The 15,230-nt window shown below is 44.9% G+C and overlaps 1 protein-coding gene across 2 annotated transcripts; it reads left to right on the forward strand.

The window, feature by feature from the left end:
- The first annotated feature begins 1,471 nt into the window (after window positions 1-1,471).
- Window positions 1,472-6,174, forward strand: LOC108024098 (golgin subfamily A member 6-like protein 6). Of its 2 annotated transcripts, none has more exons than XM_017093873.3 (2): window positions 1,472-1,598; window positions 4,010-6,174. In XM_017093873.3, exon 2 carries the CDS (start codon window positions 4,036-4,038, stop codon window positions 5,863-5,865), a length of 1,830 nt encoding a protein of 609 aa, XP_016949362.1. In that variant the 5' UTR covers window positions 1,472-1,598; window positions 4,010-4,035; the 3' UTR covers window positions 5,866-6,174. The 2 variants fall into 2 exon arrangements, with proteins under 2 accessions (XP_016949362.1, XP_050741883.1); XM_050885926.1 differs by lacking the exon at window positions 1,472-1,598 and adding an exon at window positions 3,852-3,961 and having other exon boundaries at window positions 4,026-6,174.
- The last annotated feature ends 9,056 nt before the right edge of the window (window positions 6,175-15,230 follow it).

Genomic DNA, 15,230 nt, shown 5'->3' on the forward strand with positions numbered 1-15,230 from the left:
TCTGATACTCAAGACCGTCGACCAAAGCATTCTCTCGTGCTTTTTTCTGCGGGCGTGTCGCAAGTCTTCGTGAGACCAAAGCACGCAGTTGGGCAAATAAATAAGGTGAAAAGTAGAACTACTTGCGCGTCATGGGTAGAAATGGCGGTTTGCTTATTGGTTTTTGTAGAGGTTGGTAAAAAAATGGGTAATGGGTATTGCATAGAAATGGCTGTTTGCTTATTGGTTTTTGTAGAGGTTGGTCTTGTGACGAAGGCCAACTCCTGACTTTCCAAGCACGTCATTCTCGGGTATGTTCCAATGATGCAAATGTCTGTCTATTTTTTATAAAAAAACTAGTTGTTTTGCCATTGATAAGTAAGTTGACAGCAGCAGCTGTTAACTTTCTTGGTTTGCGTCTGTTAAGTTGGCATTTCTGTTGTTCGAGGGAGCAGGTTGTAAGACATCCTGGAGGCTTGCTTCAGTTGGCCACGAACCGTTGGACGGGCTGGAAGTGGGCAGGCTGCCACGCCTTCATCCCCTGGCTCTGTCAAGCTCTGTTTTAACTTCTCAATATATTTAAAGCATTTATGATGAATTTTTTTCTTTCGGCCTTTGACGTGCGTGCTGCCGTTAGCAACTCTTTAAATATTTAACATGAGTTAGCATTTTTAATTGATAATCCCGCCGCCCCCCGACTGCGTTTATGGTTCCATTTCAGTTTATCCATTTTCATAATGCTCGATGAATTCGAAATGCCGTGTTTGCATTTCAGCTTCGAGTGACTTTCAAAGCTATCCATGCGCTTTTGCCTAGCGAAAATGCGAAAATGCAAAAATGCACATAGAATTTAATTTAATTTGCGCTCTGAAACTGCACACACACTCATGCACCATTTATCCACTTCTAATTAATTGCATTGCACAAGAACACAAAACGCAAAACATTCGAATGTGACTGTGAATGGGCAGCCATGAACAAATATGTGCAAAAAACACGCACTGAACAGGGCAAAAAGCGACACAAGATGCAAATATTCATTATTATTTGGCCAAATGGCGAATTAATGATATGAGCAAACAGGCCAAAGTGTTGTTGGCATGCAAATTATGTGAGCGACTAGGAAAACAAAAGCACCCAGTTCGTCTGGTGCGATTTTTAAATTAAATATTTTAACGCTAATCCAGAAGCGGGCAGTAGTGTCGCTGGAAGTGGGATTAAGCAAAACTTTTCAGCACCCGATCCAAGGGAGGTTCAACGGCAAACAAAGGAACAAGGAGAATGGCCAGAACCCAAGCGGAAGCAAACCGGAACCGGAAACGACAGGCAATGGCGCTGCGTCACACGACTCACCGAAAATGCAGTCGCAGTGGTAAGTTCAAGGCAATCGACCTTGGAGTGCCAAGTAATGAGACATATGAAGACATATTAAATTCCAGCTGTTTACTTCAGTTTTATCGCCTATCCGTACCAGTTCCTAGTAAGCCTTGACATTTGCAACGATTTCGTACTCAGAACAATTGTGTTATATTCAAATTTTGTACAGAATCCCTTAAGATTTCTTTGTTGGCAAACATTTTGTTCTATAACGCGATACTCGGATAAGTGCAGTGCTCTGAGTAAGTGATAATGCATTTTGTCGCCTGTCAGGGATTTTACAAGTTAGAAATTTAAGTAAAGCATGGGCATCTCCCCTCTCTTTCGGCCACGCTCTACCCCTCCTGCTTTCGGTCGTGACAGCCGATCGCTTTAACCCCATTGGCCTCCGCCGATTTCAGGGAACCCCCGAAAGTATGCACAAAGTTGGGCCACACGATTGAGCGGATCGGAGGAAGTTGGGGGCCAAGCCCCACCCACTTGTTTTCACCGCTGCCCATCTGTTCAACCGAAATGCAAGAATACAGAGGAACAAAGTCCAAACTAGTCAAACAAAACAAAACAAAGCAAAACGAGCTAAACAAAACACACACAACGCAACAGGGAGCTGGCCATGTTTTTGTTAATTAAAATTGGCATAGCAGCCGAGGAGGGAGTGCGAGAGAAAGAGCTGGAAACAACATTTTTGCATTTCCATCAGCTTTTCGGGCAGCCAACATTTGAACATTTCGACCGGCGACGAAAGCGCACAGGTCATAGGTCACACAGGAAGTAGGAAAAGAGCAGTGCAGAAACCTTCGGCTTTCAACTCTCAACCGAATGAATGGCACTTTTCGGGGAATGTGCACTTAGTTACCTATAGAACATTTCATTTTTCAACAGACGACAGCCCATTGAGGGCGAGTCCCCGGATTTATGTGCTGCCAATAAATTTACTCAACACTTTGGCGCGTCTAATACAATATTTACATCAAATCGGGTGATGGGAGCCGGGCGAAGTAAAAAATTGCAATGCGTTTCTCTAAGCCAAGAGCTAGCAAGGGCGAAATAGCTTAAATGCACTGAGAGTAATCAAAGTAATTACGAAAATCATCGTAAATCGTTCAAGTATTTCAGCCCACAATCAAGCTTAGGCACAAACTGTATTTACGACAGCGGCAGGCAAAGGGAGCAGCTCTGCTCGGCATCTGCCGGCACTCGAACAGCGTAGAACGGCTTAAAGATTACTAACGTGCCGGCCGCCGGTCTAAACTTGATAATTTTATAAAGACTTCACTATAAACAGGACTCAGAGGCGTACCCTTTTTCTCTGTGCACTTTCGCTTCTTGTACTGTTTCACTTTTGCCTTCGCCTCCCCTTCCTCCCCCTGGACCGTCTTTTAAGTTAAAAGAGCATTTGAAAATGTGGAGGATGAGATCGCTGAGCGCCTTTTAAAAAGCAAATCTGGCACAATCTGCTTCTTTTCTTCTACTAACATTTGTTATAGCGGGTTCACCCCATATAGTATATAGTTCCCATCCCTCGCCAAGAGTTAGGTGTTTGCGGGCGGAATCTGGACCTGGATCGGCCAACACACAGATTTTCCATTAAGCCAAAATCGGGTCAAAGAACATGGCCATAAATTCCTTGGCCAAACGCCTGTCAAAGGTCCAGGCCCGCTCAAGTATTTGCCCCGTTTTTGATTCTGATTCCAGCTCCCCCACTGTGATATTTTTCATTCATTCATTCGAGCGACTCGATTGGAATCGAGTGCCCTGCCTTTTGGCCCCATTTATACTTATGACAGCCAGAGCCAAATGAATGTTTGCTCTCTTGCTCGGGTTTGGTTTTTCCCTTCGGCCCAATAACATTGGGCACGAGCAAACAAAAATGTAGCTTTTAGTAAAGTTCTGGGGTACACTAAGTGGCCTATATGTACTGGGATTTCTGTTCATAAGTTTAAGGCATGAGATGTGAGTGGAGAGATGTTGCGTTTTCCCTATGATTTGCAGTATTTCTACACACGTATATGCCCTTTCGGTGCCGATGGGCGCCTCCCCTTTTGGCACCCAATTTTTGGTTTCGTTTCGGGTTGTGCTTCCGGTTGGTCGAACCGTAATATGTCTTCAACGAACGGAGAAAACTCTCTTGCCAACTGCGGGCTAATAAGAAATGCGTGCTGTGTTACTCTACGCCCGAGTTTTTCCTCTTTTTTCTGGTGTCGCCCCCACCCGAATCAACTGGAGGGTGTAAATATTTGTTTCTAAACTTTGCAGCTTCTGTACACCACGTTTCTTTTCCTTTCGCCCCTCCAAAGCGGAAACTTCCGGTCAAAGGATCCATGTCCACCTTCTTGCGGTGCGAGTGGGGGAATTCTCGCGTGATTGTCTCATTAGTTGTAAGTGGAGAATGCATTTCGTTGGGGCTGAGTACCAGAGTTGCTCTGGACTGTAGTTTGTTGATTCGTTATCAAATCTAGATAAAAAACGACACACAGTTGCCGTCGAGTTTAATGTTCGAGTGAGTTCCTTTGAGCTGTATACATAAAGGGTTTGCCTTTGCCAGGAATACAACACGAGCTCAGTGGAGGTTTTGCAAAATCCGAAACACTAGAGTAGAGTAGAAGTAAGTGCCCCGTTGCTAACCACACTTGCTTTCCATCTAACTCCGTAGGTATTCCCGACCCCAGTTAAGCTGCCATGTTTCCAAACAATTTTCACAAGATGAAGAACTTTGCCAATCCGAAAAACGTGTTCAAAAGCTGCTCCAGCAACGATGACATCCCCACACAGTCCGCCCAGAAGGGAGCAGATTCAGGTGAGGGTGCTCAACCCGCTGAAATTTCTCAGCCAACTGCACAAGCTACAGCAGCGAAGATTCTGGACGCCAAGAGTGGTCCGAGCAGGTTGACTCCGCCAGAGCCACCGAAGCAGGGGAAGAACAAGAACAAGAAGGGCAAGAAGAATCAGAAGAATGTGCTTCGCACTCCGAGTCAGAACAGCAAGAGCAGTGCAAGCCACATAAATTCCACTGCCAAGAAAAATCCAGCTAGGGAAGCTAATCCAAAGGAGAAGGAGGTCCAGGAGAAAGCAAAGGGGCAGGAGAAAGGGAAGACCCAAGAGAAGGAGAAGATCCAAGAGAAGGAGAAGGAGAAGACCCAAGAGAAAGAGAAGGTCCCTGAAAAGAAGGCCCCAGAAAAAGTGAAGGTCCAAGAGAATGCTAAGGCTCCAGAGAAAGGTAAGGCCCAAGACAAAGACAAGGCCCAAGAGAAGAATAGGGCCCAAGAAAAAGGGATGGCCCAACAGAAAGGGAAAGCCCAAGACAGAGAAAAGGGGTCGGAACAGAAGAAAGGGCAGAATCAGAGGAAAGGGCAGGAACAGAAGAAAGTTCAGGAGCGAAAGCATGTTGTGCAGGAAAAGAAGTGGCCGGAAAAGATTTCTGAAAAGAAAGTGCAGGCGGATAAGATTTCAGAGATTTCAGCCAAAACCATTTCGGAGAAGTCGGCTGAAAACATCTCAGAGAAGAAGTCGACCGATAGTATTTCGGAAAATAAGTCGGCCGATTCGATTTTGGGAAAAAAGTCGACCGGTAAGATTTCGGAGAAGAAGTCTCAGGAGAAGCTCACCGCACAAAAGAGGTTAGAGCTGAAGGTCGAAAAAAAACTGTCACAGCAGAGGCTTAAGGATAGAATTATAGATCCCAGGATTTATGAAGTCGCATGCCCACTGGACGAAGAAGTTTCTCGATTTGTTTCCCAGCCGATTGCAAATGTTCAGGTTGATAAGGATGCGGTTAAGGTGTCCACTTTTCCCGATCTACTGCGCGCCGATTCCACTGAGCACATGGAGCCCCCGAGCGATGTCAGCGGGGAGGAGCTGGCGTTCGAGACCGAGGAGAACGAATCCCAGGAGCCCGAATTCCAGGAGCCCGAATCCCAAGAGCCCGAATCCCAGGAGCCCGAGTCGCAGGAGCCCGAAGAGCCGCAACATCCGCTCCACAATTGCTGGACTCTGTGGTACCTGGAGAACGATCGCACCAAGAGCTGGGAGGAAATGCTGCACGAGGTTACCAGCATCGACACCGTGGAGAACTTTTGGAGCCTGTTCTCCCACATCAAGCCGCCGTCTGAGCTGAAGATAGGCAGTGACTACTGCTTCTTCAAGAAGGGTATTCGTCCGATGTGGGAGGATGAGGCCAATGTCCACGGAGGGCGCTGGGTCATCAGCCTGAACAAAACCACCAAGACGGACCTGGACAACTTCTGGATGGACTCCCTGCTCTGTCTGATCGGCGAGGCCTGTGACAACGCCGCGGAACTGTGCGGCGCCGTGGTGAACATTCGTGGCAAGACCAACAAGATCTCGATTTGGACCGCTGACGGGGGGAAGGAAGAAGCTGTTCTGGAAATCGGACGCAAGCTGCGCGAAGGTCTGCGCATGGACAGCGCTTATGTGCTGCAGTACCAACTGCACAAGGACACCATGGTCAAGCAGGGATCCACTGTCAAGTCAATATTTACCCTACAGTAACAGTACCTGATTACACAAGAATCGCAGCCTGAAATCAAAAATCGAGCAGCGAACAGCGCAGCCAGCATCAGACCCATGCGGTCTATTTAAGTTGTTTTCGGTATTTTTTCACGAACAGAAGGAACACACGAAACCGTCTGTCAAGGCACTAACACTCCGTTCGGACCCATCCACTATCCGTCTTTCAGATGTCGATCGGATGCCAAATCTGCAGTCAGTCTACCTTGTGCACGTTGTACATACATACATAAATTTTAACGTTGCTCTCATAAAGCGAAGAAATATAATGGAGTATTGATGCCATGACAAGGCTGGGCTCATTTTTATTTTGTTTGGGGTCTTACCTTGCTTACATAAAACATCGTGTCCTTATAGAAAAACCGTACAAGGTTTAAAAATTCAAGTGCTTAGTACTACAGCTGGAAATATTGCATTTCAAAGGGAAATCCGTATAAGGTTTAAAGTTCGGACATGTACATTTCAAAGTTTCCCCTACGATGCGGAGAAATACATGCAGATGCTTAAAGCAATTTGCACCTCTTGCAAAATATATACAGTAAAGAATACTTCGCGAACATTTTAATTAATAGAATCCAAATTTTGTAATAATGGAGGTCTTTTTCCAGACGACACCACATCAAAAAAATCATCTTAATTAAGTGTTATTCTATTTATCTTTAACTATTTATTTTTATTAGACCATTGAAAATCGTGAGAACTTGAAATTGAGATGGTGAAGGTCCCCTAAAGGGGATAATTCAAGAGCATTGAAGAACTTCTTCTTGAGCAGTGGAAATGTATTTATTCCACATATTATCTATATGTTCCCTTCCATCTCCTTTCACCCAGGACCGGTTCACTGCGAAATCGAAGAACTTGCAACATTGTGTCTCGATCTCACAGTGGCAGTCGGTCTACTTGATGTTCTTCCTTGTGTAATTCGCTGGCTGCTCTGCTCACCACTGGAGCATTCAGATGTGGGCTGCCAGCTTTTTGTTGGGGGCCACATTGGACATGGGACATGGGACATGGGAGTTGGACATCTGGACATTGGACTTATTTGGCGCACGCTGTCACATTCTGGCCGCGCTCAATTGTTTGATTTATTGACATTTATTGGCAGTTGGCATTTTATTGTGACTGCTTTGGGTGGCTAAAAGGGGGGCAACCAAATAATGGTGGAGGAATGCGAATTCCCCTGGCAGTGAGCTCCTATTCCGTTGTTGCTGCTCTTGGCCACTATACTTCCATCCGATTGGGTTTTGTGTGTTCAATGTATTTTCTGCCCCTTGTAACTATTTTCGTGTCTCCTAATTTCTCCCTGAGCTCTCTTTGCGAGCCTTTGATCGCTGGCCTTTTGTCGAGTAGCCTTTCTACTTACAAAATATTGGGGTTCTGGTTGTGGTGACTTGACATTAAAAGGTCAAGGACCAGGTGCTCTTTCCGTGTACAGGCCATAAAAGTGAGCTCACCTATATTTCGCCATTGATTTATGGCACTTAATTTCGTTCCATTGTGCCAAGGGTGCAGCCATTGATTAAACACTTTAACGATTTTTTATGGCCACCAACTGTAGTGGGTACTCATTAGAGGAAAAATTGGGGAACGAGAATGGATGTGGGAAAGAGGATGGGAAAGAGAAAGCACTTTCCTTTAAGCAGCACGGAAATCGATTTGGCACACGGTCTCGAAGTGGGCGGAACACGGCTGAGGGGATTAGCGGATGAGCTCGATGTTTAACAATGGAATTGGCAATAAAAGAAAACGCAAAATCTGTAAATATGCTGAGTGAAAAGAGCCGGGGAACCGTGCCGCACATTTTACGGATAACAATTGCCAAAAAGTCTACGGCACTCCTCTTCTCCATAAAGAAAAGTGTAGAAAAGCGTGCCTGACTATTGCGTACTCTCGGTTTCTTGATTCAAGTGAATTAACAGTAAATATAAAACAAGTTAACGTCAGTAAAATATTTTTGCGCAGCACTCTTTTAGGCAGCCAATTCGAAGAAACTACACATATGCAAACTACATATATCATGCAAAGCTACGGGAAAAATTCACTTGATGTTCAAGTATTTACTTTGACACAAGTCTCCATCAATACCCGACATTTAAACCAGTTTAGTTGGATGCGATGCCAAAAAAGTTGACTTACGAACGTTGCATACGACCCGGTGCAGCCAATAAACCCCTCCAATCCGCCCCGAAAAAGATAGGAAAGCAAATTTACCTTTAAGCTGCCAACTACCCCAAACTACAGGGCCCCAAGAGGGCCGCCCCACAGGTGGCATTTGTGTTGTAAAGCGTCGATTTACATGCGTGTTGTATGCACAGGAGAAAATACGAACATATATACGTATACATACATTGGGGAAAAGGAAGCAAGGCGCTGACGAATTTCAATTTATTTACTTTTATTTGCGTATGCAAAATAGTCGGCTGTGGCTTGATTTTGGTTAGCACACGCACACAGCCGAAAGAAATCCAGAAGATATCAGGGAGCTCTGGCAAGAGGTTACCGAGAGCTTTAGCCAACGCTCCTTTGGTCCTTAAAGCTGTTAAGGTACGGCAAGCCTGCGAGGATGAAAAGCACGCCAGAGTTCCAACTCATCTTAAGTCCCGGATGATCTCAATCTGAGCCCTCATGGGGGATTTCGTAGGTGAACAAATGCACAGAAGTGCAGTTTGATTTATTAAGTTTTTGGGAAAAAGGCTCCTTAGTTTAAGGGTTAATTCGAATATCGATAGGAAGCGCACAAGAAACCAGAAATCGCTCGAGTTAAAGGGCCCCTATCCTCAGCACAGGCCATCCAACTGAAAACAGGCCCCTCGTTTTGTCGGCCCAGGACAAATAGGTGCCCCCTTCTGACACTTGTTCCGATACACAATCCATAATCCATAAAGGCACCCAGCCACCCTCTCTTTTCTCCCCGCTTTTCCAGGACAAGACAGGACATTTATGTTCCGGATCCGCACGAGAGGCGAACATGTCATATGGAAATACTCGAGCGGGTCCCCAGGCCACATACAGAGGCAGAAAAGCAGCACCCCGACTGGAATTTTGAGATGTTTGGGATATGGAGTGATAGACAATCCCAGTCGACGCTTCCATTGTTAGGTTTTCGCTAGTCCCAAGTAAATTTTTCTTTTCTTTGAATAATATATAATGCCATTGGCTGTTCTAGAAATGATGTGTAGTCATTGACCTTTTCTCAGTGTAGGGGCTCTCCGCTGGCCCGAAATTGTGCTAATTATACGGCCATGGCTAATGCCGGAACATTGTGTGTGGGTCCCGGGCTCCTAGTACTGGACACTGCCTACTGGGCTCTGGGCCCTGAATAAGTCATATCGCTGGTGTGATTACCTCTGGTCGGTCGGGGGTTCAATGGCCAATTGCACGATATGTCAATCAGTCGTTGGCCCCCACTTATAGGGACGGGAAACGGGAAATACGCCGGCCAAACAGCAGGAGGAAATGTGTTTGCCAAATTGTTGCAACGAATTTGTAGCTGCATTAATTAAATGCGGCCACGCACGAGGCGCACGGCTAACATTCGATATGTAAATGTGGCTCCCAATAATCCAGTGCATATTGGATCAAGCCCAAGGCACCTCATTAGTGTTGTCCCGTCAATCTCCGCAGGCCGAGATCGAAAGCATGCATTGCAGAAACATGCAGCACAGGAAAACACGATACCTAATTGGATCATGGGTACTTTGGGAGAGGCACTGCCGCACAGGCACATTTTGTTTTCCCTTTGCACAGAAGTTATGATCTGAAATAATTTTCAGTCCTGCATACAAACAGGACCTTTGAAATATGAATTGTTTCTCATACTTTTCATTAATGTGATCGTTCCAGGAAGTTATTCTGGGGAAGCTGTATGAATGTTATCAAGAATATAAACACCCTATTATAAAAGCAGAGTGAGGGTAACCTTGTCTGTAATCATCAGTGCTCGTCTCTCCTGACTTTAATCGAGGGAATGTCCAGGGTACTTTGAGTAATTTGCACCCACGTCTCCATTCTGTCTGACCTGCGGGCGCTTCGTTCAGGCCAGGACTCTATTAAGTTCAAATTAAATCGATTGTTTAGCTGTGATCAAGATAACTGGCAACTAAGCCGACAGACGAGTCCCGGGAGACAGTCTTCCACTCCCTTCTCTGCCGAAGCTGGAATTGAAGTTGAAGTTGAAGCTGGAGCTGAGCTGGAGCTGAAGCAAGTGCACTTGGCTGGCAAATGTTGACATTTCTTCTTGGGGATTTCAGCTCGCTTGTGCGCTTGGATTTTGTTTTTATTATGATTATTTTAACTGCTAAGGCAAAGACAAACACACAGAGGGTTTTCTCAGGCGGGGTGGTGCGAGTGCTGGGTGGGGAGCTCGTGAGGGGGCGAAGGAGCATAAAATGCAATTTTCCGAGGGACGAGAGGGGCGGAGGGCGAAGAACGAAAATGGGTTTGGCGTCGAGCTTTCGAGCCAAAGCCAGACAAAGTGAAATGCAATAAAACAAAGGCCAGCAAGGAAGCAGCCGAGCAAAGGAGTGGCATCCCTGCAACTGTCTTGTCTTGCCATTGCTGCTCGAATGCCTGCAGCTGTGACCCCTGAACCCACAGCTCCGCCCTGGAAGCGACCTATTACCATCCCATGACCACCCTAGCACCACCCCCGGGAAGCGCAACGCATTTACAGCGCAATGATTCAAATTGTCGCCTTGGATTATGGATTTATTACGCGTCTCGTTTCTCGTAAGCTGCCAGCGAGAAGCTGCAATTGTGCATGCTGCTCACAATTACTATCAATGCTCCCATATTTTTGTCTTGCATTTTTTTGCACCACCATTTCCCCTTTCGCGAAAATGTGCCAGTAATTCGCGTTGACAATTTTTCGTGTTTAGCTGCATAGCTCAGATATCCTCCGTTTCCTTAAGCTTTAATTCGGTCGGAACTTCGGAGACGAAATGCTTTATCTCAGTTGAATTCCCCTTGTGAATTTAGTGTGTTCTTAGGTTATGGGTATCTCTTGGTAGCCTTAACTAAAGTATAAATGTTTATCTAACCGTTTGCTAGATTTTTATACCCGTTACTCGTAGAGTAAAAGAGTATACTAAATTCGTCAAAAGAAAGTATGTAACAAGTAAAAGGAAGCCTTTCCGACCCCATAAAGTATAGGATCACTAGCCATGTCCGTCTGTCTGTCCGTCCGTCCGTCCGTATGAACGCTGAGATCTCGGAAACTATAAGAGCTAAAATAGAATTTTTTATAATCCCAATAAATGTTCTATATCCAAGTCTTAACCAACAACTAAGTCTAAAGAAGTACGGCTATTTTAATTTCTAAAAACCCCTTTCACCTCCCTGGTGAAAAGCATTAGTCACCACTTGATTGTTTTTCCCTAATGTTATTTTCAGATTAGTGTCTTTTGATTTGCCAACCGAATTCGCTGCCTCATCAAATCCATTTAGAAGTTGTGGCCACTAAAAACAGATCCCTCATTAGTTGGTGGGTCAAGGTGAATTCCGAATAGCTTTGCCCAGTCACGATTCGCCAAGTGTGGCTGTATCTCTACTTATATGTATCTGTCGCTGACTTCGGGCCCTTTGGGCCACACAAGCACAGATATTACATATATATGTAGTTTGAGCCTATTCATGCCGCAAAAAGCCTTCTTGACTTGCCCGCGGATTGGAGTTCAATTCGCGGAACCAGGGTCTCGGGTCATGGCGATGCGGCTTCAGAATTGGCCGCGGAGCTACAAATCATTCAGAAATTCAACTGATTGTATTGCGTTTTCAGTAGGAAAATGCCCAAATGCGGCGAATGACAAAGTAGTTGAAAGCTTTTCGTAATTATTATTATGTATTATTTGTGTGTGCAACTCTAATTGTTGTCAACAACAGATGTGGTTGGTTGTGTTTGTGTTTTTGTTCAGCATTCAGTGTTCGTTGTTCGCAGTTGACAACGCTGACATTTCGAATTTAGACATTGCCTGACTGTTTGACCGCACATTAAAATGCGCTTTTTGTGTGCCACGGCTAGTTAGGATTTTTGTTTACGTTTAGCCAGTTAAGCGCCCATCTCATTTTGCAATAACTCACTTTTTGGCCAAAGAATTTCCGTTTCACTGGGCGAGAAATCGTGTCAAACGGGCTAGATCTCTTGGGGTTCCAGCGGATAGAGATGGTTATAATGGTTAAGCGGCGGGGGTCAGAGTTTGGAGGTTGGGGGTCACGAAGATCCAGCAGCCACAACAATGCAATGAGCCGGCGTTGCAGATTAATTAGCGTCTGACTGCGATAAAGCACGTCGCAGATGCAACCGCAACGTGAGCAACTTAAAAAGGGAAAATTTGTGGAGAAAATTGGGAGTGTGGCATTCAGGGGATTCAGGAGGGTGAAAAGTTGCATAAAAAAAGGTTAAGTCAGACCGGAAATTGCCGGACCTAAACTGATGGAATGATTTTGAAGTTAAATCAAGGCTGGATTTTTAGTTCTAAAGAAGAAATTTCCTTTTGAAAGTCATGGTAAAATAAAGTCACTATAATTGTTGCAGATTTTAAGTGATTCACAATACCTGGAGAGATGAAACTAAAGGGATTTATGTGCCCTCAAAGTACTTATGCCCAATAACAATTTTATTGTGAACAGTTTGCTTTTCAATTGCATTAACAATAAATTTACATGTTTTAATGGGACAGCAATGTATTTTGATTAGTTTTTCAGGCTTCACACTTAATTTGGTTGGGTGCTCTTTGAATATATCTACGGCAAAAAGCTAATGGTAAGTAATAGCAAATGTGTGCCTCCCAAGTTTGGCCGGAGTGTCCGTGCACTAAATTCTGTGGTCAGTTGCAGCCAATAAACCGCAAAGTGTCAGCTGCCAATTGTCTTTGTTGCACACTGGCAGGGATTCGACTGACGGATACCGATTAGTTGAGATACACCATAGTTTTTTCAGCTTAACTTAACCCTCCAAGGTATTTGCTTATCTCACATTCAGCTGAAACCTTTTTATAAACGGTTAGAATACTTTAATGTGGCATACTTCTGTGTTTCCTATCCGACTTCACAGGGTATCTGGTTGGCTGACCCACCGCATGATAAATGAAGGCAATTTCTCTTGCTCTCTTGTTCCGGGTCTCTCAGTTTTCCTTTGTTTCTCCATCTATCTCTCTGTATGAGCTATGGCAAATCGCTGCTAAAATACGCGAGCAGATTTATCTAACAGGTTCTGGAGGTGGGAGGAAGGAAAAAGTGGAGAAAAGAAGAAATGGGGAAACCGGTGGGAAAACCCCACTGAGAAATGGCGTCTAGACGTTTTTTGTTCTCCGTTTTTCGATCTGCTTTTTCTACTTTTTTTACAGCGCCTAGTGGGGGCTCATTAAAGGAACCTGACTTAAATTTTGGCCAACTGTGCTCCCCCATTTCACCTTTCTTTTTTCTGGCCTTTTTTTTGTGGTGCCTCGCTTAATTTTTCGCTGCTGCTTTGTGGCAAACTAAATACCTGTATAAATATTTTATTACGCAAATGAAACAAGCATTGTTTGCATTTTATTTGCGCGAACAAGGAAGCGAGCCATCTGCAGCAGGCGGAAAATGGAAAATGGGAAATGAAGGGGACAGGGGTGCACATTTGTATGCAAGAGGGACAGCTGACCGCAGACTTTGCCACAGGAAATGCAAAGCAGAATACAAAGGATCCTGCCGAGGCAGCTTTCCCACCTGGGATTTCAACCAGGTGAGGAGGAATACCTTCCACTCACTTCTGAACCTGATTCCAGGCAATCGTTCGTGATTGATTCAAAGCGATTGCAATTGGCAATAAGAGTCAAAGCGCTTTTCCGAGATGCCGAAGTCCCGAATGCCCTTGAATATATTACAAGATTTATTTTTATTTTTCTGAAAAAAAGTTAACTTTGACTGGAGTATACTTTAAGCTTATTAACTAAGTGAAGCCAAGGCATTAATCAAAATAAAGGACTGAAGTGTAGTAGTATCTACCATAGGTTAAAGCCCAGTATTTCCAACCGAGGGAAGCCAATTAGCAGACTGTTGGATGGGCAAATCGGTACCGCTAATTGAGACAGATGAAATGCCAAAAGTCCCCTGTGCGAGTTAATGAAACTGGGTCTTACTTGTTACCACTTCGATGGGCTAACAGTTTTCGATTGCCAAATCAGCACAGGCGTTAAGCAAGGAAGGAAAAGTGGAGTAAAGCAGATTGCTTTATAGTCCTCGGAATTTTGCGACATTCCATCATTCATGTAATTACTCATACGCCACCAAGGACAGGAACATTGCTTTTGAACAACACCCTCTCTAAAGCTGCAGCTACGCACTGCCCATGCCACAGAGAATCAACGCATAAACTCTGTCCAAAAAGCATTGATCTCATTTTCGGTCCTGCCAAAGTGGATTCATTAATATCACCCAACCGCCGCATGTGACGGCCGAGGAAATTTATTCCCCCGCTCCCAAAAAGCAAACATCAATCAGGGGAGGTGGAAAATGGGGATTCAGGGAGCACGGCTCCTTGTGCCACTGTCCAAACAATCAACATACGAGGAGCCATCGGAATTAGGCTAATGAAATGCTTGTTAAGTGGAAACGATGATGACAACATCGTCTATCTATCCATCCATCTCCCATCCCTGAGTGGCTCGAAAAAAGCAGCAAGCTGCCCATGGCAATCAGCAATGGGCGGGGAAAATGCTGGCCACATTTTCTATTGACCCACATAGTCATCTGTCCTCGACTGCTTGATTATTCATTATTATTTGGCTTTTGTGGCTGTTTAGCTGGCTGTCAGTGAGTGTTCATTTCTGCGGAGGATCGGACTAATGAGCACCAAAAGTCCAGTCATCGTTCAATGGTCGAGCACTTGGCAGGCCCTTTGGGTCAGGGTGATCGTATGACGTTGGCTAATTAATTGCTTTGGTAAGAATCTTGGTGAGCTCCAAGTTGTAAACTGAAGTCTGGCAAAAGCCTTTAAACATGTAGGAAGTTTAGAAGTGTACCTAATGGGCAGTCTCTTTTTGTATTTCTTTTTCGTAGGTCCTCCGTTTTTTACTTTAAGATGGTTAAACAAAAAGGAAATAATTTTGGAAAAATATTCACCTGCCCGAGGAGAAAAATCTCGGCCAGAATTTCGGTTGAAAACCAAAAAGGAAAAAAAAAACCGAGGAGCAGCGTGAGTAGAACCACTCAAGCCGCTCTCCCTGATGTCGCCCTGCCCCTTAAATGCTGTCAACATATGTGCATAAATTTCACACGTGGCGCCCAGCGATTCATGCATTTTACATGCACCAAAGGATTTCCAGTCCCACTCTCCGCCGTCCCGCCAGAATCATTCTCCAACTCCATCGCCA

Source organism: Drosophila biarmipes, chromosome X (assembly GCF_025231255.1).
Source record: "Drosophila biarmipes strain raj3 chromosome X, RU_DBia_V1.1, whole genome shotgun sequence".
NCBI lineage: Eukaryota > Metazoa > Arthropoda > Insecta > Diptera > Drosophilidae > Drosophila > Drosophila biarmipes.